The sequence below is a fragment of the Numenius arquata genome, chromosome 13 (genome assembly GCF_964106895.1).
Source record: "Numenius arquata chromosome 13, bNumArq3.hap1.1, whole genome shotgun sequence".
Taxonomy (NCBI): Eukaryota; Metazoa; Chordata; class Aves; order Charadriiformes; family Scolopacidae; genus Numenius; species Numenius arquata.
The window spans coordinates 9,838,748-9,863,987 of record NC_133588.1 but is presented as its reverse complement, the minus strand read 5'-3'; the positions used below and the strand labels follow the sequence as shown (position 1 = coordinate 9,863,987).

The window sequence follows — 25,240 nt, the reverse complement described above, 5'->3', positions numbered from 1 at the left end:
TGTGTGCAAATGGTGGGGGAAATCCTGGCTAATAGTCTGGTCCAGGCAGAGCTCCAGCACTGTGCACTGCTTGGAAGAGGCTCAGGAGCAACTTTGAGAAAGCTGTGGTAAATGGAAGAGAGTTAAAGAAAGACTTATAATAATTTGTATAAATTGAAATGTATTATTTAGAGGAAATCCCGAGTCATCTTATGAGTAACAGCACATTGTTGAATTAAACCTGCCCTGCCCCTTGTACTGAGTATCAGCAAAAACTCTCCCCAAGCATGTATTCAGTCTTGGAATAGTCTGACAAGCAAACTGGTGCTTGTGTTTAGTTGGTAGAAGATAAAATACTGTGGAAAAAAGTACTGTGTGCCATTGATGAGGACAGATCTAGAGCAGGAGTCTTTCACTGTCTCTCGGTTCACGGATTGTGAAAAACATGGAGAAGTTGACCTCTGCTCATACAATTTTTCCTCAGTTGTTTTCTGTGGTGGTTTTTATCCGTATACCTGAGAAAAGCTGTGGACCACAGGTTAAAAATCACTTTTACAGATGAGGTAGTAGTGCTTTAATTTCTGCTGGTGTTTCCTCCCATGTGGCTTGTGCAGGAGCTCTCCATAGGAAGCAAACTATAGAAATGCTTCTTTGCAGACAGGATTCTTGGTAGGTTTGCAGCTGAAGTGGCAATCTCCTGCTGATTTGTGGTCTGCATTACAATGCTCCAGCTCCTGACGGTAGCACTACCTAATCTCAGAGGTCTGTAACCTCTAGAGAGGCGCGTCCTGCTGAACTGGTTCTGTTGGGATCAAAGCGTAAGAGATGCTGGCAGGATGCAGCGAACAGGGTAGAGGTGGCTGAGAGCCATGGGTGCCGGCGATGCCCAGCAGCCTGTGCTCACCGGCTGCCTGGCAGTCAGTGAGAGTTCTCCAGATCTCATATCTGGTGGAATAGAAATAGCGGGATGGGTGTCCTTCCTTCTCCTCTAGGACCTGCATCAGCCATTTGCCTCTGGGGGTGATAGGAAGCCATCTGTGCACAGAGGCTGTGCCCTGCAGGATCTCTGGGAGCTTCCTGGCGCGTGGTGGGCTGACCGCTTTCCGATCCCCAGGATGGACCCTTGTCAGATCTGGAATTTCCTGTTTGGTTTCCCTCCTGACGTCTCTCCGTTTAAACTCTGTCCAGAACACAGCAATTAAATCTCCTGTGCATACCAAGCACTGTTACTCCGAAATCTCTGTGAGTTGCTCTGGGTCTCGTGGTCTGCCACGGAGGTGCACATGTGGCTGCTCTGGTTCTGTGCTCCCTGAACCGCTAACAGAAGGGAATCACCTGAAAATAACAGCATCTGGTTTAGGGAGCCTCAGAGTTCAATTTTTACAAAGTTTCAAAGCTGCAGCACTGTTCCGTGTCAGTGTCTTAACTCTGTTTTCATCAAAAGCTTTTCTGTTAAATTTTTGTTTGGGTTTTTGTTTGTTTTCTGAAGATCTAAGGCTTTGGGGGAGGCAGTGCCGGTCCTACAATCGGCCTGCTCCCCTTCAGGGAAGGCATTGCGGGAGGTTTTCACCGCCTTCCGGGTCCCTTCGATTTGTCTCTTCCGTTCCTGCTTCCATCGTATCTCCATTGCTCGTCTCCAGCAGTGCATTACCCAAGGCCAGGCCACTGATTCTGGAGCCCATGTTGGGGTGCCAGCTCTTGCAGCCTCCCATTTGGTCCCAAAGAGCGGTGTGGGTGGTCTTTCTGGTGGTGGGGTCTTTACAGGAGCTGTCTCTCCTCCATGACTCACCTGCCTTTCTCCTTCTCTCCCCACCTGCAGGTCCAAGCCGTACCGGGTGCAATGAGCGCTCCGTGCCGGCCCTGCCATGGAAGGCTGTGACTCGCCCGTCATCCCCGGGAAGGACAATGGGTGCGGCATCCCTCAGCACCAGCAATGGACTGATCTCAACAGCGCCCACCTCCCCGACACGGCCGGCAGCATGGAGCAGCCCGCGGCGGAGAGCCGCGGCCCCCTGGACAGCCTGAGGGTCCCTTTCCCCGAGCGCGTCCCCGAGAGCAGCGCCGCGGCCGGCCCCGGCGCCGAGCCCGCCGGCAAGGAGGTGAGCTGCGGCCAGTGCGCCGCCTCCTTCGCCGGCCTGCAGAGCTACATGGAGCACCGCTGCGCCGGCGCCCGCCCGCCCCCGCCGCTGAGGGGGGAGAGCGGGAGCGAGAGCAGCGAGGACGGGGAGGAGGAGAGCGACGTGGAGAACCTGGCCGGTGAGATCGTCTACCAGCCGGACGGCTCGGCCTACATCGTGGAGAGCCTCAGCCAGCTGGTGCAGAGCGGGGGCGCCTGCGGCAGCGGGGCTCTCCCCTCGCTGCTCCCGAACTCTCTGCCCAAGCAGGGAGAGCCCTCCACCGCCGCTCCCGTCTACCCACAGATCATCAACACCTTCCACATAGCCTCATCCTTCGGGAAGTGGTTTGAGGGCTCAGACCAGACCTTCCCGAATACCTCAGCCCTGGCGGGCATCAGCCCCGTCCTGCACAGCTTCCGCGTCTTCGATGTGCGACACAAAAGCAACAAGGATTACCTGAACAGCGACGGTTCTGCCAAAAGCTCCTGCGTATCCAAAGATGTTCCCAACAATGTGGACCTGTCCAAATTCGATGGCTTTGTGCTCTACGGGAAGAGGAAGCCCATCCTGATGTGTTTCTTGTGCAAGCTCTCCTTTGGGTATGTCCGCTCGTTCGTGACCCACGCGGTGCACGACCACCGAATGACTCTGAGTGAGGAGGAGCGGAAAATTCTTAGCAATAAGAACATCTCCGCTATCATCCAAGGGATAGGCAAAGACAAGGAACCCCTTGTCAGCTTTCTGGAACCAAAAAACAAAACCTTTCAGCACCCTCTCGTTTCCGCAGCTAACCTCATAGGCCCTGGACACAGTTTTTATGGTAAATTCAGTGGCATTCGCATGGAAGGCGAGCAGGCCCTCCAGGCCGGGGCAGCCGGCGGAGCGGAGCAGCCGCCGGCGGGCGTCCTGGCCCCCGGCGCGCTCCTCAACCTGGGCGGGCTGACCAGCTCGGCCCTGAAGACTCCCATTACCTCAGTCCCCCTGGGCCCGCTGGCTTCCAGTCCCACCAAATCCTCAGAGGGGAAGGACCCTGGGGTGGCAGAGGGGGAGAAGCAAGAGGGGGGCGACCAGGACAGCCTCTCGGAAAAGGCAGAGCCGGTCGAGGAGGTGGAGGAGGAAGAGGAGGAGGAGGTGGAGGAGGAGGAGGAAGAAGAGGAGGAGGAGGAAGAGGAAGAAGATGAGGATGATGAGGGTTGCAAAGGACTGTTTCCGAGCGAGTTGGAGGACGAACTGGAGGACCGGCCCCAGGAGGACACTGGGGCTGTGGCAGGCGGCGGCAGCAGCAAAAAGGACCTTGCTCTCTCAAACCAAAGCATTTCTAACTCTCCCTTAATGCCTAACGTGCTCCAGACCCTGTCGCGGGGCACAGCTTCTACTAGTTCTAATTCTGCTTCTTCCTTTGTCTTTGATGGTGCAAACAGGAGGAATCACTTAAGCTTTAACAATGAGGGCGGCGGAGCCAGCGTGGCAGAGGGCAGCAGGAGGCTGGACTTTATCGATGAAAGTGCCAATAAAGACAATGCCACAGCACCAGAACCAAATGAGAGTGCGGAGGGCGAGGACGGGAGCTACATCTCCCATCACCAGCATGCTGGCCCCCTCTGTGAACTTGGGGGTGGGGAGTGCCCCTCGGGGAGCGGCGTGGAGTGCCCAAAGTGCGACACGGTCCTGGGCTCCTCGCGGTCGCTGGGTGGCCACATGACTATGATGCATTCTCGCAACTCATGTAAGACACTCAAGTGTCCCAAGTGCAATTGGCACTACAAGTACCAGCAGACGCTTGAGGCGCACATGAAGGAGAAACATCCCGAGCCGGGTGGCTCCTGCGTCTACTGCAAAAGTGGACAGCCACACCCGCGGCTGGCACGGGGTGAGAGCTACACCTGTGGTTACAAGCCCTTCCGCTGCGAGGTCTGTAACTACTCCACTACTACCAAAGGCAACCTCAGTATTCATATGCAGTCCGACAAGCATCTCAACAACATGCAAAACCTGCAGAACGGAGGGGGAGAGCAAGTCTTCAGCCACACCGCTGGGGCGGCGGCGGCGGCTGCGGCAGCCGCGGCGGCCGCCGCAGCCAACATTAGTAGCACCTGTGGGGCCCCCTCCCCCACCAAACCAAAAACCAAACCTACGTGGCGGTGCGAGGTGTGCGACTATGAGACCAACGTAGCTAGGAACCTTCGGATTCACATGACCAGTGAGAAGCACATGCACAATATGATGCTGCTTCAGCAAAACATGTCCCAAATCCAACACAACCGGCACCTGGGCCTCGGCAGCCTGCCGTCCCCCGCCGAGGCCGAGCTCTACCAGTACTACCTGGCGCAGAACATGAACCTTCCCAACTTGAAGATGGACAGCACTTCCTCAGATGCACAGTTCATGATGGGTGGATTCCAGCTCGATCCTGCCAATCCCATGGCAACAATGGCTCCATCTCTAGGTGAGGCTGAAGGGTTTTCCAGCGTGTCCGTGTGTAAGGGAGGGATTGTGTTTGCGTTACTGCAAATCCCTCCTTTGCGGACTGGGTGCTGCGTGCCAAATCCCTCCCTTCTGTCTCTGTGGCCCGCTGCGTAGTGCAGCCATAACGCCATAAGCTGTGTGGTGGTCGAGGATGGAGACCACACAGCGGAGACCTCTCTTCTGCATTACCCCAGACAAGTTTTTCTCATTCTGGGAAAATATGTTACTTTTCTGGTACATATTCTCAGAGTTTTAGTAGGGAGCTAATAAAACAGTAGATATGGATTATTGCTGATGTGCATTAAATGTTCCTTCTTGTTGTGGAAAGCATCCTTACTGTAGTGTTGCGTAATGATTTTCCCTTGGTTTGGTAAGGGGTGTGAGTAATTTGGTGGGTGGCTTTGTGAGAGGGTCTGATCGGCTGCTGATGCTCTCAAAGGCAGATGTTGAGTTGGTTTGTTACATGCTGTGTTGCCCCGAGAAGAAAAGGTAAGCAAGTTTTGAGAATTGTGCTGAATTTGCTGGCAGGGGTGGTGTTCCTCTGCTGAAGAAACTGAGCTGAAACAGTTTCTCTGATGCCAGTGTGAGATACAAGATTCAAGGCTTGACCAGATGAGAATTATTAAACTAGAGAAGAATGGCTATAGAGAGAAAAGATTATTTCTCTCATCAGATGACAAAAACATTTAAAAATGAACTACTGAATGCATTTTTCTTGACGGGGAGCATTCATCATGTTCGTGTTGACACTGTGCTTGGCAGGGTGGGGGGCACACCCTGTCCCAAACAATTTAGCCAAAGAGTTAGAGTGGGGATAGAGGGTCAGGTCCTGTTAGGTTCCTCCCCCAAGCTGCTTTTGTCGCCCAGGGCCAGCAGCAGCTGCTGGGAGTGCCCACGTGCTTCCCGGTGCCTTTGAACTTCGCAGCGCTGTCGGGTGAGAGCTGGGCAGAACGGGGGCCTCCCCCCAGGATCAGACGTGGCAGATACTGAGTGGAGTTACTGCCATCTCTATGTTGTTTTGCTGCTGCTGAGAATTTTTCACAGTGCCTTGAGAAAGTACGTGGAAGGAAATCTGCCACTTTACCTGCTTTCCTCTCAACTGATCTCTCCGTGCTGCACTCTGCCCTCCCTAACCTTGCCTCTCCATTGACGCTGTTATTACTGATGCGCTCCATTACTGGTTCATTGGTCTCATGCATGTTCTCCTTTCCTTCAGCTATTCGTAGTACAGTTTATTATTAGTCCAGAAGGACATGAAAGTCATACGAGAGAACAACAACACAAGATACTAAAAAAAAGAAAAAGAAAATGAAGGAACTCAAGTGACTATAAATTAATTATCTTCTTTCTGTGGTGTCTCAGCTTGCATCTTTGGGAGGTCAGGGACACAATCTTTTTTAGCATATTTTCAATAGCTCCAAGTTGCCAACAGATGTAATTGACAGTCATTTGTAATATAGCTTCTAGTGTATAAAGTTACAGTGTCATCTGTGGTGGGTTTCTTGGAAGGCGCCCTTTTGGAGCTCATGGCCTCTCCTTACTGAAGCACAGGGCAGTTGGCATCAGACAAGTTGGGAGTATTTTAACTGAAGCTTCCTAAAGTGCACGACAAGGCCTTGAATGTATATGAGCTTGTCTGGAGAGTGATTTGTGAATTGTACACTTGATGGTTGCAAATCTTGAGCTGAGGTTTATGGAGGGAGGCCCTTCCCATGTCAATAAGCACTTGACACGAGCTCAGCTCGTTAGACTCATATACACACGCTATGAACTTTGCTAGAAGTAAAGCAGATTTTTCCCATTTTTAGACTTCAGTCCAAAACTGGGTTTGAGGAGAATATTAATAATTCAGAAGATTCTGCTTTTGGGTTTTTACTGCATGATGTGTTTAGGAGAGACTGATTCAAAGAGAGGACTTGGGGATATAACCTGAAAGAGATGCTTAGAAAAAAACCCTACGATTAGGAGATACGGACCATCGAAGGCAAGTGGTGAGTTCCCTGCTCTTCAGATATTTAGTGAGCAGCTATGCAGGAATAGCTGTGCAGAGGGTATAATTCTTCCATAGCAGGGAGGGGTAGAGTGGATAGAGAAAAAAGATCGTTGACTGCTTTGACGGAAAGACAGGTTCCTGGCAGTGCATGCAGATGGGACTTCCCCTCTCCAACCAGTTCTTCTCTGTGTCAGCAGGAGATATGCTTGATGAAAATGAGGTGCTGTTCCTCTAACTAACTCAGCATTCAAGTTGTCTTGTAAGCTGTAGTTTGTCCTGCTTAGGGCTGTAATGAACATTGTGGTATTGCATTTCTGCAGGAAAGGTAGTAGCACGTACACTGTCGAAAGCTGTGGTCTGCACCACCTGTGGTTATATACTTTCAGAAAAGTTTGTGCAGTTCTGCCTAAACTTTTAGTGTCTTCCCAGTGTTGGCTTGCTTCTCAGCAAACAGGAAGCTAAAAGTTAAGGAAATAAAATCTCTTTTTGATTGACTGAGTAACTGTTGACCTGAAGGTTCCCGTAATAAGATTAAGTTGAGCTATGACGTAAGATCAAGGTAAAATACCAAAAAGCTGCAGGAGAAGCATGAATGTCTTAAAAATGGAAAAGGAGAGCAAGGTGGAGCAAAGGTCCTAAGAGGCTGGTGGTTGGTCTCTGTGCTTTGCCATAAAAAGTTAATGTCAGAAAAAGAAAGTCTCCCTGCCCACATCTTCAAAGTGCTCTGATGTAAATAAGAGCTTGCTGCATTCACTTACTGTAAGTGAATAGAGTTCAGCTCTTGGTTTGAAGAGTAGATCTGACACTTAAAAGACAGTTAAGTGTCCTGCTGGCTTTCCTTGACATGCTCTTGCACTCTCGTTATTAATAGTGGTTGTCTTTTCCTTGGGCATACAGACCGTCTGTCAACACTGTTTTTAGAAGACTGTCCACCATTTGGAACTCTTGGGCAAGAGAAGAGATCTAATAGCGCAGGAGTGGCACTTTTCAGATTGTTTTTCGTGCTTGCCACGTTCCGCACCGTTGCCCGCTTCCAACGGCAATGCGCTGACCTAACTGTAATACTGCCATCGCTTGGACTTGTGACTGTTGGCCTTTTTTTATTTAGCAGGGACTGTGCTCAGGTACTGCGTGAGGTAACGTTTCTTGCTTCTCTAGGTAGGCAAGGAAAACCAGGATAAAGTGTTAACGCTGTTCTTGAAACGGCCACAGAGACTTTCAGTGTGGTACTAAGGAATTCTTCAACCTCTGAAACTTTGTAGGGTTTTTCTTGCCACCTTTCATGGGCAGAGGGTTGGTTACTTCTTCAGAGGGTGGGTAGCGAGGGCTGCTGCAGACCTTTTCCAGCTTTACACGCCAGCTGTGATTGCTTTTTTTCTGCAGATAGGGCACTGACCACCAGTGCAGAGGAATAAGCAAAGGGACAGCTATGCTCGGTTTCACTTTGGTGAACACACTTTGGGTGATTGGTGGGTGCAAGAGTTGCACCGAGAGCAGTGTACGTTCTGCTCTGTGCTTCTTTTCTGGCAAGTAAAGAATTCCACTTTTCTGACCTCTTTCTCCCCTTTTTCCTTCGTGCAGTGGGTGGAGAGATCCCCCTGGACATGCGGTTAGGTGGTGGACAGCTGGTGTCTGAGGAGCTAATGAACTTGGGTGAGAGTTTCACGCAAACAAATGACCCATCGCTGAAGCTCTTCCAGTGTGCTGTGTGCAACAAGTTCACTACAGATAATTTGGACATGCTGGGCCTCCACATGAACGTGGAGCGTAGCCTCCCTGAAGACGAGTGGAAGGCAGTGATGGGGGACTCATACCAGTGCAAGTTGTGCCGCTACAACACACAGCTCAAGGCAAACTTCCAACTCCACTGTAAGACAGACAAGCACGTGCAGAAATACCAGCTGGTAGCACATATCAAGGAGGGTGGCAAGGCCAATGAGTGGAGGCTGAAGTGTGTGGCCATTGGGAATCCAGTACATCTGAAATGCAATGCTTGCGACTACTACACCAACAGTCTAGAGAAGCTGCGTCTTCACACAGTGAACTCGAGGCATGAGGCCAGCCTGAAGCTCTATAAGGTAAGGGTTGGCTTTGCTTCATCTTCCTTCATTGCCCAAGTGCTGGAACAAAGGAAAATCTATTTTGGACCGCAGTGGATTGGGATCCTTTGGAGATGAGCTGCTCAGATCTCTCCAGCAGGACCCGGTCTCACTTGCGTGGTACATTTCTTCAACCAGCATTCTGATAGCAACTGTGGTTGTTAAAGCCTTAGGCCGAGGGGTGTTCATGCCGATATGCTTTAATGGGGGCTTTGTATGTCTTATAGCACTGCATATACATGATGCTTTTGCACAAAAATTCAACAGTCACTGTTGAAAACGTCGTGTGAGGTGGTATTTGCCACGCTTTTGTTGGTTCTTTTCTAGAAGGCGGTTTGTTAACCCATATGAGATTCTTCACGAGCACTTGAAGGCTTTTGCTGTTGTCAGAGAAACGTGTTCATCTTGTCACTGAGACGGCTGGGTGGATGGAGTGGGGAGGGATGGAGGAAGAGGGCCGCTGTCTCTGTGCTTTTATGCTGTGTGTGCGTTAATGCTGGGATCTGTAAGCAAAGTGTTGCTTGAGGCTGGAAAAGGGAGAAGGCTAGAAGAGAAGCCTGTATACACATGCATGTACTGTGTGTATGGACAGACTGTATTTGGAGGCATTGCAGGTTTTCATCCACGGCAGTATTTGGCTGATGACTGCCATCTTCTTTTCTTTGCTCTTTCCCCCTCCCTCATTTTGTGTCTTCTTTATAACTATCTTCTCCTTCCTGACTTGTTTCTCTCGTTCACAACGCTCTCCCCTCACTGGCCTGAACCCGGTGGGCTGTAACCCAAGAGGAGCTCCGGATACAGTAAATAGTCCTTTCACTCGTGCAGCAGAATTGCTCCAGACGTTTCTATTGATTTTCACTGGACTTAAAGCTTCACCTTTTTCTCTAATCATCCCATAATGGCTTTAGTATGAACAATCAGGTATGAATTGCCATAAATCTAAGCAGCCGCATACCTTCCATTCACACATGCTATCCCACTCATTGTCTTCTCATTTTTCTCAGTTTTTTTTTTTGTATTCTTTCTTTCCTTACCCTTTTCTTCCTGCTTTCCCTCAAATACTGTGAGATATATTTTTTTTTTTTATGTAGAAGTGTATCTATACACACAGATTGTATTTTGTGATTCTTACTTATTTCTTTGAATATTTTTCTGTGTGTAATGGGAACTTAAAACATGACATTGAACTATACAGTTGCCCATCCACGTCACAGTGCAGACACATTAGAGTTCAAAACTCCTGGATTTTCCCTAGGAATGAGCAGTTCCAGCAAATTCAAACAGTAAAGAGACAACCAGGGTCATCATAGAAGCTTTGCTTTGAACTATGGTTGTTGGACCTGCCTGGAGCTGATGGGGAACAGCTCAGAGGAGGAATACGTTTCTGCTGAGCTCACTATTGAGGCCAAGGCTGCTGTGACGATTGCTGTTACCATCATCAGCTGGGATCCAGCATAACACAGCAGTGTCTGACTCTAAAAATACGTATATGCCTCTGCTCTCAGATGTGCAGCACGCCCGAGAGAGCAAAATCAGCTTGGAAACTGCGGGCAGGAGAGTCCCAGTAAGTCTTTAAAAAGCTAGCTGAGGAATCAAATCTCCTCTGTCTATAGGATCCAATTTGGGGGAAAAAAGAGTTGTTTGAAAGCTCTATTATGAGTTTTGATACATATTATTGTTCTCTTCAATGTATGTTGCAAAGGTTTAAAAATTCTTTGTCTAGACCCTTCATCTACAATGGTTTCTACAGGGGAAGACACAATCAGGGCACTGGAATTCTCTCTGAGCGGGGAATTAAAAAAAAAGAAGTAAAAAGCCCCCACCAAAGTCAGATTGGGGAAGAGCCGTAGATGCTTGTAGTAAAGATTCCTGAAATTCTTTCCTCAGACAGGTGAAGAGGAATTGTCAGTTTTCAGGTTCATAAGAGGCCTGGGCAGCTCTCAGAGCTGTAACAGCTCTGTGTTCTTTCTGACGTGAAAGCAGTGAAGCACCAGATGGAGAATAACATATTTCAGAGTAGTGAAGCCTGTTGTATGGTCCATATATTAGTTTTCTAGTATGCCTATATAAAGCCTGTAGCAGGGGGAAGCGGGTGGCTGAATTCATAGTGTCCTGCTCCCACGTAGCCGGAATCAGTGTTTGACTTAATGGAAAAACCTGTCTATGGATCAAGCAAGCTTGAGTGCAATTCTTCCAGTCTTCAGAGGGGTTGTAATGCCATGTCTCTTTTGATAGCTGAAAAGATGCAGCGGGAGTGGGGGTAGTTCACAGAATGGTTTCTCTTCTCTCGGGCCTTGGTGTGGTCTGCAGTAAATTGAGATTGATTGGATGTTATTTTTCCTCTTGCTAATGTAATCCATTAGCCTGGCACATGCATAATCAGTTTAGAGCACAGTTAACTGGATGTAATCGAGTTCTTCCCTGCCTGCTGGAGAAAATCCTCTCCAGATGCTGCTGGGTGAGAGCGCATACTAGGCTTATCACACACAATCCTCCTTATTCTGCTTTTTTTGCCGTTTTCCTCTTAAATCACATGTTATTGGCTGCTTGCATTGCCCAAGAGCCACTTCTGTTAGTGCTATTTGCTGCCAAAAAATGTGATCTGGAGACACTGTTAGCCTTGTAGTCTGGTGAACCTTTAATTCTTCTCCTGCAATGCTCCAGTTGCTGGAGGAAAAGGTCTGGTCTTCTGCTGCCATCTTCGTCCTGCACATTGCAATAGCTTGCATGGGACCTCTTCCCATGTCAGTGCTGAGGGGGCAGGGATGCCGCAGTGGGGTCCTTGCTTATGAGGAGAAACTGGAAGGGTCTGATAATCTTTCCTTTATTCTTATGTTCTCCCAGAATCCCTACAGTCCCCCTAAATACTGCAACTAAACTGGAAATCCTGTTATTTACCTTGCTCTTGCTGGGGAAACGCAGTACTTGTGCCTCTCACCATGACTGCTTATCTCCTTGGTGCAGTTGGTGGTTTTTGTATTCTGAGAAACTACCTGGAAAGCAAAAGTACCGTTGTACATGTGTCTGCTTAAATTTTTGAGGTGGATGGATGGGCTTGAGGTAGGTGACAGGTTTGAAGACCATCTCTTAGCTAGGACAGCCCGATGAATATAGTGAGGCTGGGGCTGAGTTGTACATTGGTGGTTGTAAGCAGAGAGGCAGAGACACTGCAGACTCTTTACGAGTGAAGGCTGACTGTAACAGAAGCTAAGTCTTGTCTCCTCGTGACCGCAAAGGACTAGACCAGACTTGAAGCAGAGCAGCATTCCCCACATCTGGAAGAGGTCGGGCACGAGTTCCCGGCGTCTATTGCACAGGTGGAATTTCCAGAAGGAATTAATCTGCTGGAGCGAGAGCCAAGTTTGGACGTTTCCTACAACTTCCTGAAAATCTCTAGTTCAAAACCTGCAACTCAGAAGAAGTTTAAACAAAGAACTACTGAAGAAACACATTGCTGCCCAGACTGCCAAATGAGTGCATTCAATGAGTTCATTCAGTGTCTTCCTTTTCAGTCTTTCCAAGTGCTGACTTAACTTTTTTAGGGAATAGAGAGTCTGAAGGAGAGGGTTGGGGTTACATGATGCCCTGCACAGAGGTTCTTTGTTAACTAGGAGATGCAGAGTGTGCAGGAAAATGACTCCTTAATATCAGCACTTAAGATGCTAGTGGTGATGAAACTTTGTGGGTCTGTGCTGACTTGGAAGGAAACGAAGATGACCTGTAAAAAGGAAAACAGGAGGTGCAGCTACAAACCCGGCAGAAGGTGGTAGGAGTTCTCAGTTCCACTGCAGAGTGATGTGTGTTTCATCCTGCCTTTCCTGCAGGCGCAACAAAAGTGAGTGTTTTCTGAGAGTGCAGAGGCTGAGCTGCAGTAACTGCAGCAAGATGCTGGGCTGCACTGGGGTTTAGGAGCCAAAGCTTTATGGTTCCGGTTAAGTATAGTACACGAGACGGACCAAAACCAAAAGGATATGTTCTATGCCGTGTTAATCGAAGAGTTATGGTGGGGCTGTTGGCCTTAAATGAAGATACTGGTCAAATAGGCAATTGAGAAGGCTGATGGAAAGAAAGATAATCCCAAGGGCACTGCAGCGTGAGAGCGTTGGGGTGACAGTGTGCATTAACTTCCTTGTCTCCAGTAAAATACCATAGAATCCCCAGCAGTGATTTACATCGCACAATTAAGAAGAATATACAAGACTCTGTCACCAGTTACCGGACCAGGATGGGGGTTGTGATGACCTAGGGGAAATTTGACAGCCTGCAATGTAGAAATTGCAATAGGAGACACGATTTTTAGCTACAGTGCTGTAAATGGGATAAAGCGTTGTGGCAGTGTGTGATACAGTGACTAGGCTTGTAGAGGCTCTAAGTGCCAACTTAAAGAAACTTGTTGGAAAATCCCGAAAAGGTTTTCATCCCAGATGATGCATGGAATATTGTGTTAGATGTAGTTACTGAATGATAATGCATTCAAATTCAATATCCTTCCATAATAGAAATAGACAAAAAGAGCATTTACCATAATAATACCTAGCTTTGAAGTTAAAACTACATGAAAATGGGTGAGCTACTGTTAGAGAAATTAGAAGGGTGTGATGTGTGCAGGTCACAGAGGATTTACTTAAAACCACATTAGGTCCTTGTATTAAATATATATTACCCATGAGAAAAAGCTGAAAACAGAACAGGGGGGAAGCCTTGCCAAAGTCCACAGAAAGTCCAACATGATTAAATAGGAAAGTATTTCAAGGGGAGGTAGAAAAAGGAAAAGGGAAGAAGGACCACAGTATGGGAAGGAGCAAATTCTGCTTGCCCATGTTTCAGAGAAGAATTGAAGGATGCCTCTTTACATAGGATAAATCCAAGAGGTGGTCTCTGACAGAGGTACCAGTGAAGGAATAAGCCACTGGGGTTCCCGGGACTAAAGAGTTCTGCAGGAACCTGTACATGAAATGGCAGACTCCTGGCAGTAATGTATGCCAGCGACTACACAGCATTAACTCAGCAAACTGATAGAAATTGTAATAAGAAGAGTCTTAGTAGGCGTATGGATTAGAAGGAGGAATAAACAGACTTTTTGAAGAGAAAGTTCTCCCAGCGCTGCTAGTTCTTTGAAGGAGTCAGCCAGCCTACAGGCAGCGCTGGTCTCGTTCGTATGGACAGTGGGTTTTGTAGAGTCTTTGCCAAGATTCTTCATGAACAGCTTTTAAGCAAAGATGTGGTTATTGTCACTGGGGGAAGAGGATCGTGACTTGATAGCGAGGTGGAGGATGAGAAATAAAAAGTAAAATAAAAATGGAGAAGAAAGATAAGAAAGGTACATGGGGTTTTTTTCTGTGTTTGTAAGTGATCCAAAAATGAAGTAAAAAGCAAGCTTAAAAATCTGCTGTAGGGTAAAAATATGTAGACTGCTTAGAGGTAAAGCTGGATGACAGTCGCAGAAGAACTTTACAACACTAAATACTTTCACAGGAAATGATAGATGAAATTTGGTGTCACAGAGTGTTAGAGGAATGGAGAGCAGACAGCCCTAATGTGGATGTCTGGGCTTCTTTCCCTGCTCCTCCCATCGTGGGGAAAAAAAAAAAAAGAAAAAAAGGCAAAATAGGAAGATCTCCCTGCAAGCGAGATGTGGAATCACTCCCAGACTCATTGAAAACAGTAACTCAATGATCAGTGGCAAGCAGAAAAGCAAGGGTAAAACATGAGGACTATGTAAATCCTTGATTTGCCTGATTGTTGAATTTTGTGTTCAATTCAATTTACTTCATTGTAGGAAGGATTAAAAACACTAGAATCCCAGAGAAAGTAGCAGGAATGATAGCTGGCTGGAATGACTTGTGTGAAGACAATAAATAGACTTTGGAGTTAGCTTGACACAGAAATCCAGAATGGAGCAGAGGAGCTGAATAGGCAGCAGTCACTCGCCTTTTCCTCCTAGCACAAAAAATACGGGGCACCTGGTACAATTGGCAGCAAGTTCAAAATGGAAAAAAAACCCCACATCTTTTGTACAGCATATCATTTACCTGTGAATCTCTACAACATCCCATGGCAGTAAGAGCGAACAAACAGATGGACTGAAGAAGGAGTGGGACAGTTAGGTGAGGAGCTGGCAGACAGGTGCTCATTAGATGGTCATCAAGACACAAGCTCCAGCGCAGTAAGTTCTCAAATAGCTGATAGCTTCGATTATGTACTAGAAAAGGATTGATTTAGAACCACCCTGTTTCCTTTCACAAATTTCACGGCTAGTGGAAATTGCTAGTTTATTAAAATCTGTTTACTATTCCTTTTTGGATTAGCGTGAGTTAAGCGTGCCATAATTCTGCAGTAAGGAAGAGCTGAGACTCATCTCATCCCACCATTTGGCTGAAAGTAGATGTTTCCTGTAGAACTTTGGCGTAGGAAATCTTTATGTTTTGTCAGGTAAAGAGTGTTTCAAGAAATACGTTGCTTTTCAAGCTTCAAAAAGAAAACACCAGAAAATAAATGACATCAGTTAGAAGCAAATAAAAGATCTTGGCTTTTGGGTCCAAGATACAAGAGACTGAAGTGGAAAGTTTTTTACGTTTCTCTCCTCAGTGAGTTTTAGTCAGCCTACCAGAAGTTTGGAAAACACTCTGTGTAGTCCATCCTTCTGCAGCTGCCGGTAGAGGTTTGTCTTCAGTCACACTGGAGGATGGCAGAAAGCTCTACCCTGGCCATTGCCAGCAAGTGGTGACTCTGCTGGTCCCTGGAACCAGCACAGCTTCGGGCTCCAGACCCTGCAGGGGTGCAACAGAGCTCTGCTCGGTGTTGCCGAAGCTGCGAGTAGCTGTTGTGGTTCAGCTTTGAAATACCCAAATGATTTAACATAGGCAAAAGAAACATGTTTGGGTTTTGATTTTTATCAAAAACTTCCTTCGATCTCTGCCTTTTAAGGTTCCTAGGGTGAAGTTGCCCACAAAGAGTCTGTGGTGCTTGTTACAGAGGATTTAGAGCTGTATTAACCTTTGATTTACTCGCTGTCTGCCTTCTGTGTGTTTTGGGTTTATTTTTGCAAGTTTATCTTTTGAACTACAGATGCAGCATCAGAGCTCTGAATTACACTCGTGAGTAACACAAATTGTGCCAGAAGCCTGTTTAAATTATAGACTATAGGGGACTTTTAGCTGATTTCCTACAAGGTCTTAAGTTAAAATTCCAACAGCAGCTTCACAAGTGAAATATTAATTTAAGTCTCCCCACAAAGTTGTTTTTAAAGCTGGTCTCTGAAACTTTTAATTCAAATCTGCCATCCTCTAGTCTTGGATAAACTCATAATGAAAGATGAGCGTATGAACTGAAGCGGTTCTGAGGACTAGAGCGTGCTTAAATCTGGAATGAACTTTGAGCCTTGCTGAACTAGTAGCTGGAGAAGCTTCGTGAACTACACCCTGGTCTGTACACATCGTGAACCTGAGTCGAGAGCGGTTTCAGAGCTGGACCTGGTGCCTGGTGGGCTGAGCTCTGCAGATGGGGGATCAGTGGCCCCAGCCCCAGCAGCACCTCCCAGGAAGCCCTGTGCGCTCAGCCTTCTTCCAGGCTTAAAGAAATTCAAGCAGCGATTTGCTTCTACACAAAACTGACTGGTTTTCACGGTACGGCCAATTACTGGAGGAACGAACCCCTACGATCTGGTGCTACTTTCTCCCTGTTGGGATTGCCAAGTATTTTAATACAAAAAACACTCGCTCTCCATTTAACCCTTTTAGAAGCCTCCCTCTTGGGACTGCACGTTTCTCTGAGTGACAGATTGCTCCATCGCATCGCCCTGGCATTAAAGTAGGTTTTTACCTTCCTTTAGATATTTAATAATAAGGTATGTTGGTATAGGATCAAAAAATTTACACTTCCTCTATGCTGCTTTTTTGAAAGGGTTGAAATCAGAACTGTTGAGAATACACAGCACTGCTTGCTGTATGTTTTATTTATGGACTTCAGTCACTTAGATTTTTCTTTCAACAGTTTTCCAGTAAGTACTGAGCCATATGCACCAAGCTTAGTGAAGAAACCACCCTGTAAAAGCAACTTGAATAACAAATGAGGCAGACTGCAACTGGAAGAGAAAGTGATCACCACAGCAGGAGCTCGGAGTTAGCCAAAACATATAGCTAAAAGCTATATATTATAAGTCAAACAGGATTTAGAATTCAAAATATTTGTGTGAATGGGTTACAAAAACCGCAAAAAAACAAACAGAAACCAAGAAAAAAACCCAAACAACCAAAAACCACCTTGACAAGCTTTTGTCCTAACCTGCGTGCACTGATGATTTCTCACAGCTTCCATAGCAGTCACTTGTGAGCAACTACAGAGAGCTGGTTGGGCTTGGTTTCTCTCTGCTTCACCAAGACTGCGGTGTGTGGGTTGGTGGGGAGAGGCTGAGCACCGAGGAGTAAGAAAGGTCTCACAAAGCCGTCCTAGACCTCAGCTATTCTCTCACAACAAGATGTCATCATTTTGATGAGGCAGCAGTGTGAATCTTGTACGACCTTTTCCCATGTGTGATGGCAGTTTTGTCTGTGTTTATGGTTCATTTTTTTTATCCCAGTAATTTTAGAATGTGTGGATGAATATTTTAATTTCAAAGCAGGAATTTCCCCCTTTTCAGATGGTGCTTGTTGTACAGACTTTCAGGGTGAGGACAAGGTGGTTATGGTCATTGCTCTGATGCAGGGCTGTGGATAGAAGCTCTAGCAGTGGCGGTGTAAGCTGTCGGGGACCTGCTGTCCCTCCTGTACCCATGTGGGAGGTTGCAGCTCTTGTAGAGGACAGCGTGCAGGGTGAATGTGTCAGAGATACTGGTCTGGATCTGAAAGACCTGAATTTTTTTTCTGGGTGATCAGCCACTGTGAGCGCAGGCTGGTGCAGAAGTGTGTGTATTTGCTTCCTCTCCTGCCTGCAGCTCCGGCACTGCGACGGAGAGCTCCAGTCGGGAGAGCTGAAATCAGATTTGTCCAAGAACAGGTAACGGGACTCTTTGTCAGGGGTCATATCCCGATGTGTTTGTCCAGGGGTCTTATCCCAACATTTCCTGCAAGTGCCTGATACGTGTAGTTGAAGGCAAGCATGTAGGACTGGAACAAGCCTGAGTTTAAGAGTGCTGGAGCGAGCAGGTAGCAGTGTGTGGGGGGGGGGGATGGTTTTGTATGAGAGCGAAGCCGGCGAGTGGAGCTGCAGTGTGGGGTTTGTAAGCCCCTGCTTGCCAGTGTCTGCTGCAACCCGTGCGAGGTGATCCTGTGCTGCCATCTGGGCCGTCATGTTTCTCTTTGAGTAGTATGACTTGAAGACCTGGGAAATGCTTTTTATTCCTTTTCCTAATTGGGGTAGGGTCAGGCTCTCAGCACCATGAGTAACAGTCCTGGCCAGGTAACAGCAGCGCAGCTGCAGGCTCTTTGACGACAAGCTTATTAAATAATGGATGGCCATTCTTTAACATCCGTCTCTAGCAGTGGGTGGATTTGCAAGCTGGGAAGGAGGCCGTAAGGTGCTTTCCCCAACCTGTTCCATGTGACATGGTGTGAACTTGATTTCTGTTAGGCTGTGCTAGGGCAACCAGGCTACAAGGCGCTTTGTTGTCTTCTCTCCTGAGATAACTGAGCTATTTCTGAATAAAATTTTCTAACACTTAAAGTCCCCAAAATTACTTTGCAAGTGGTATGGGAGGTTCTGTATTTGCTATCTCTTAGGGAGTTCATTGAATTACAATAAATAATGTATGCATAATACATAACTTAATACCATAATGTTCTTCTGGTCCTACTTGCCAGTCCTAAAAGTTCTGGCCTTGCACTGTAATGTCTGCAGTCAAGTTCTGCAATTCAAATTAGGCAGTAAGTTACACTTGTGCAACAGGTTCTCTGAAAGTTGTGCCTTTGGGTATGGTTGGACAAGCTCCGGTAAACCTTATTGCAAGCTCTTTGAAGATACATGTCTCCGGGTTACTTTGCCTCTCTGCCAACAACTGCTACCCACACTGCAGAGCTGCGGGGCAGAGCGTGAGCATCCCATCCCGTCCCACTGCCGGAGTGTGGCTCCGTGTGCTGGGCTCGTGGGCACCATTGCCCAAATGGCCAGAGCCAGCTCGTGGAGCTCTGGGCTGGCCGGGCTGTGCCTGCTGTGCGGGCAGTACCCAGGGACTGCCAGCCCCTGGGGAGGGGGGGGGGGGGGGGTGGCGGCATCTTAAATGCTGCCGCTGTGTGGTAGGTGAATGTTTATTTAAAAGCTTAGTGTTATCAGTTTGTTCCTTACTACCTTTGCAGAGTTTGCAGATCCCTCTGCTGGGATGCAGTAAGCCGGCATGCTGGTGATGTGTTATGAGGAGCAGATTCCAGCTCACGTGGCTCTGGCAGGGACTTGGCATGTCTGTGCAAACTAAAGATAATAAGCAGGTGTTGCAGTCAGTTGATTTTTCACGGTGCTATATCATTGTTCTCCAAAACTGCCTTCCTGCTACCGTATTTTGAACCATTCCCTTGCCATGAGCTGTGAGGAGTTAGGGCTGGATGTTGTGGCACGACATGGAAAAGCTTCTAGGATCAACTTGCAGTACAAATACTTGCTTAGGTACTAGTTTGATTTATGTTGGAGTTGCCATACAGCTCCATTGTTATATTGCTTTTTTCCCGGGATCAGAAATGAACGCCCTGATTCCTTTCTTCCCTCTCTTGTTTTGCATTTAAAGCAGGGAGATGATTTTCTAAGGAGGTACCTTTATTTGGCCATTGAATCATCAGTGGAGTGCAGTTAATCCCAGCATCCTGGTTTTTTCTTTGTCGCAAGCATTAGTTCCTTTTTTTTTTTTTTTTTCTGCCCAGCAGAGCAGGCTGCAGCGGCTCGGGTAGAAATGCAGTCGCTGCCTTGTGGCACGGCTGTTTGAGCCTGCTTTGACTTCCCCCGGTCAGCTCAGGGGCTCGCAAGGTAGGGAGAGTAGGGAACTGATGCGGGAGAATCTGATCTAAATGGGGAGAATGTGAAAATTTGAATTTTATCCCTTCCTTTCATCCCTCGTGCGGAGCTACCTGTGGTTACAGAATTTGCAAGGATTGATGCACGTGACCGGTTTGGGTTTCACCACGTCCATGTGGTGGTTAGGGTCCTCTGACCTGCTGCCATTTATTTCCCTTGAGCTGCCTAATGGCCTCGAGACTTTATTCCTGCCTTCTTTCTAAGCAGGCATTACAGTCCTGTCCCACCCACTCCTCTCTTTCTCATGCTTGGAGAATGATGGTTACAAAGAAAATCACCTGGGGAAGTTTCAGGCAGCAGTAACAAAGCCTATCTCCACAGAGGGGAGGCTAATTACACAGCTAATTAATCCAACAGATGTCACTTTAAATGCCTGTTTCTTTGTGATTCTGTTGCACACATCATGCTGGTTAAACAGACTTCATGGACCCTGTTCAAAATGCCTGTACAAGCTGCTGGAAGCTGCCGGTTTAGAGCCTGGTGTGTCCTGTTTGCTCCCCGAGGTTCCTAGAGAGGAACGAGTCTTAGAGAGCCGAGTCCAGACTGCGCTCCAGCAGATTGCACTCGGAGAGAAATGCTGTTTAATAGTTATGTTTGGTTTAAAAACTCTGAAATAGCAGATGTGAGTATTGAAGTGGTTGTTTACATTCTTGCTTTAAGTACGGAGGCGAGGCAGAGGCTTCGGGGAGACGAGACCCCATCCCTGCTGTACCAGAAGCGCCTCTTGGCGCGAGGAAAAGAGAATTTGGAAACCTGAGCCGCTCTGGTAAGGTCAGCAGTTCAAACCCAAGGCTGGTGGAAGGCCTGAAGCTGCTCGTCTGTCTGACGTGAATGTGGTTTGTCCGGTTCCCGTGGCCAACGGCTCCTGTGCCATCGGGAGGGTTCCCTTACTCTGGCTCCCTGGGGTAAGAAAAAAATGAACGTTTCTTCAGCATCTCGAGCAAGTCTTTGCTTGTAAGGGTGGGGACAAGTCCTGGTTGCCCCCCAGGAGAAGGGAGCAGTTCCTTACCCTCATGTGGAACTGGTCCCTTGCTGCTGAAGGTCAGTACTTCTGCTGAGAGTCCCCCGATTCAGTCTCCTGCTGAATTTGATCCCCAGCCTTGGGGATTAAGGGACACCCATAATGATGCGGTGGTGTTAGCACTGGTGGTTTTATACGTAGGTACTGCGGTATTTTCTCCCCTTTGTGCTGTTCTGCAGGCTGGTAACATTAAGGTAAGGTGCAAATGCCTCAGCAGCATGTCCATCACCCGAGGTAAACCCTGCCGTTGTCAAACACAGGTGTCACACTGTGTGTACATGTCCCAGTTTGAGATTGTGATTCTGAAATGTCCCATTTTCTGGGTGCGTGCTCTGCTGGCTGTCTTGGCCTTGTATTCCCCTTTCATCTTAGCGGAGTCAGAGGGTTCCCTGCTTCTTACTGTGTAGATACCTTGTGGGCACAGGAGACTTGTACAACACTGTCTGCAGTGCTGAACAAAGGCCCACAGCACTATGCCTGAAGGGTGGCTGCTGGAACAGGGAAAGTGACCCCAGTGCTCCACATATAGCACACAAGATGGTCCTGCGGACGGCAGATTGAGCTGCCTAGTGTAGGAGAAGCAGGAGAGATACAGTCAAGGGGGAAGAGCATCTTTCTTGGGGTCTTAACATTATCAGTAAATCACAGTTGGCGCGCTTGATTCAGCATAATGGATGTGTTCTCATTTCCCACAGCTGATGAGGATTATATCAGCTTGGTTTAACAGTCTCATTTTCTGCTCCCAATGCACACTTGTTTTAATGCGTTTCAGTTAATGAGGTAGAAGAGAGAATGAGGTGTTACTGTTTATGTACAGACAGCAAGTCTGTGCAGAGGACTCTGGAGTCCTCGCAGTCCCTTCCCATTGCTCTCAAAGGGACAGCATTAGCTGGCATTTATAGAAAATTTATTGGCTGTGGTTTATCCAGGTAAAATTTTTCCCAGTGGTGCGTATTTCTCTCTCATGCCTTCCTTATGCATTATTGCAGGCTACAAGATACGTCACCAGCAGCCTGTCTGTGGGCAAGGGATGTCAGCGAGCTGAGGTGGCCCAGGTGTCGTGTCTCACAAAACCACACAATATATTTGATACGGGCAAAGCTGCTGCCATCTACCTGGGGTAAAAAGTTCACGTGTGCCCTAAAGTAATTTATGGCAGGGGCACTTCATACCTCCAGTGTTTCGCTGGCATGGTGTTTGCAGGTCCCAGCTGGGGTCAGGACCATTCAGTGCCAGGCGCTGCACAAGCATGTTCATTAGCCGGTGCCACAGAGCTCACAGCCCGGCGTTGTCCCCTCCTGAAGAGAAGGTGTGCCAGGCCCTGGTGAGTTGTGGCAATGGGACCCGTGGCTTTTGGAGGCTTGGGGCTGTGCTTCGAGTGCCCTAACGAGAGGGACTCTGCCTTCCTGAAAAACAGGTTGCCCTTTTGCTGACGGCAAATATTTGCTGTGGGGTGGGCTGGGCTGGAGCTGCGTTTCTTCCAGCAGCATCCCGCCTTCCCCGGCCCCGGGCCCCGCTCGCTGCTGGTGAGAAGTGCTTATAAATAGTTAACGCTGTTATCTAATTCCTGGCCGAGTGCCAGCGGCTGGCATCACTTGGCTGACAGCAGGCCTGAAAGGCCCTGCACATTGTACCGCGTTTGAAGGTAAAGCTGCTGTTGGTTTAAGCGGGAATTAAACAATTACCGCGTCTTAGTTCTCCCCACCTTCGGTGGATTGACTCTATAAATTGTCAGCCTGTTGACATTTTAATGTGAATTATGTCATATGGTATCCCCTTTGATTTCAACATGCCTCAGTTTGTAAATACACGAGCCTCTCAAAGGGTTGTGGTTAGCATACACGCAGGAGGCCTCGGGGTTTTTGGTGGGGAAGGAGCACGGCGCTCGTCTCTCTCGGCAGCGAGCGTGCCTGGCACGGCGTCTCGCAGCTCCGCCGCCGGAGCTCCAGGCATGTGCAGCGACGGCTGCCTTGGAGTACCTGCATCTGGTGGGTCTCCCCCTGCGCCATGGGTCTGGGCAGCCCGGAGAACGCCCTCGCTGGCAGCGCGTGGGATCCCGGTGCATCCTCCAGCCTTCCTCCGTCTGGGGTCCCTCTGCATGGGGCTGCTTCCCTGCCCCTCCACAGGGTCAGCGCTCCCCATGTCTGCAAGGGGTTGAGGACGTTTTCCTCTCCCTGTTGTTGGTGTCTCTGGGCCAGCAGCAGAAACCAGGGTGGTGGCACCAGCCTGAGCTCATACTGGTGATTCCTGTCGGGGTGTGGGTCAGCTCCTTGGTCAGGAGCAAAAAAAGAGAGTGCCGGTAGAAGAGGAGCTGCAGGATCATGCCAAAAACTTTTTGGGAAGTGGATTTAGCTAAAAGTAGCAGAACAGTAAAGGGTGTGGAAGGAAGAGGGAGGAAGGGCTTGTGTGGGTGAGGGGGCTAAAACAGGATCACATCAAATATCCACATGGTGTGGGGCTGTAGATGAAGGCTCAAGCTGGGGCAAAGCCTCTGGGTGCCACCTGGGTCACACTCAGGAAGAGAGGTCCTGTCCCCTTGTCTAGGTTCCTTATGGGTCTCCTTGCAGCCCTGTCCCCATCCAGGTGTCTGCCTGTCCCCCAGCCTGTGCTGCAGAGAAACTCCTAATTCAGTAGGTCCTAACTGTTTGGATCAACTATCCTTTTTTGAAACTGGCTCAAAGAGTTGTAGTCTTCACAAATGTGCCAGGGGAAGGAGGATCCTTAGGCAGGGTAAGTAGAGGAGCAAAGAATAGCTGGGAGCTCTCCTGGAGTGACTAACACCTTCCTCCCTTCAGGTATGACTTGCATCTTCTCCAGCAAAATGCCTGAGGGTGTCCCAATTTGAGAACTGTTGATTTAAATGTGACACCCACAGCATTTGTGGGACTGTTTTATAACTCCGGGGGTGTTGCATACAGGTATGGCACATTAGAAGCATGATTGTACTTCTGTGAGTAGTTGCAGAGTGTACCTGCTTGTGGTACCCACCGACGAACCCAGGATTGATGCCTGTAGGCGGAGGCATGAAGGAGGACAGTGCTCTTGAATAGTTTTGGCTCTTGAGCATCAGATGTGTTGCAAGGTGTGTGCTCTGCTTGAAGTCTCCTGGAGAAGACCCGCTGTTCCAGAGCTGGTTCTTGAGCATGCTTTGACATAGATGGGGGCGATTTATGTGTCTTCATGTCACGGGGTCTGTGTTACAGACAGCTTCTGTCTGCCTGTGCATGCTTCCTGTAGTCCCACAATGTAAGAATCTTGCTTTTACTGTATTCATACCTCTTGGTTTTGACTTACCTGGGTTTTCTGGTGTATGCACTGCGTTGCCCAGGTAGACCTATTAAAATAGGTCTGGCTGGGCAAGTGGATTAGCAAGACACAAAACCCGCATACTGGCCTCTTGATAGCATACGGTAACCCGAAGCAAGTATTTTTGCAAAGAAGTTAATCCCACATAATCACAGAAATGAGAATATTAGGGTTACTGGAGTAAATAAGAGTTATATATGCAATTTAGTAAATAGGATTTAGAAATCTGTCATCTCTTCACACTTCTCTGCCATGAGTGGACACTGGTCCCCAAAAAAAGATTTTGCTGCTTCCATTTTATTTCTGAATTGCAGCAGTGAGTAAGTGCTCTTAGTGCTGATTAGTGCTGCCTTCATAGTATTTATGATTTACCCTGCGTATGTCTCTGCAGACTTTACATTGTGGATTGCAGATCCAGAATTGCTAAACCAAATAAATACTGTGCCTGGCTTTTCCCAGGAGTTTCTGTACCTGTATAGGGCAAGTACAAGTGGATGCAGATACACTTGAGCAAAGGGAACACTGAAGAGCAGAGACATTTGTCATGTCTGGTTTTATTCTGTTTGCTTCAGTGTACTTTTACAAGCTCTGTGTTTTCCATTTTTGTAGTCTGTCTTGGAGGGAATAGCTGCAACTAATATTCAGAGCAATTCTGGTCTCTTGTAGATTTCTCTACAGAAGTATACTATAATTGAATTAGGTTTTAGATACGTACAGGAAATTTTACGCAAACATTGCCATGAGTGTTACAGTTGCACTGAAAGAAAGCAGGTATGAACTCAGGAAGCTGGAGCTTCACCTTCAGTAGGAATCTAAACAGGGCCGGGCGCTGAAACCCCTCTCACTGTTTGTGTCGTGATCAATGCTGTGTGAGCCACGGGCTAGACAGCAAAATGATGCAAGAGTTCTTTGTTTATAGAAACGAGGAGGGGCCGTTACAGTCCGACTTTAAGAGAAGGTGTGGTATCATACCTTGTATCTTGAATAATGTCTCAAACTTCTACTTTCGGTTACAAAATCTCATATTAGGAAGTCCTAGGTACGGGATAACTTGCTGTATCCTTTTGTTTGAAGAGTTAACTACAGACCTTGTTCCAAACACATGCACCGTTTCATGTCGGCATTTGTTTAGCTTCAGGTTGCAAGCACTGGATGTTGCTTTGGCTTTTCCTAAAGATAAAAGAGACCTTTACTACGGGAAGTTTCACATGCAGGTGCTTGCCAACCGTGATCGTATTAGTTGTTTAATTTCTCATGGATGAGG

General features: G+C 47.8%; 1 protein-coding gene across 1 annotated transcript in view; it reads left to right on the top strand.

Annotated features, from left to right (window-relative positions):
• Window positions 1-1,844: 1,844 nt before the first annotated feature.
• ZFHX3 (zinc finger homeobox 3) overlaps window positions 1,845-25,240 on the top strand; it is a 112,282-nt gene continuing 88,886 nt past the window's right edge. The window contains exons 1-2 of the mRNA XM_074157905.1: window positions 1,845-4,542; window positions 8,137-8,633. Coding sequence (XP_074014006.1) covers window positions 1,845-4,542; window positions 8,137-8,633 — 3,195 coding nt within the window. The remainder of the gene's footprint in view (window positions 4,543-8,136; window positions 8,634-25,240) is intronic.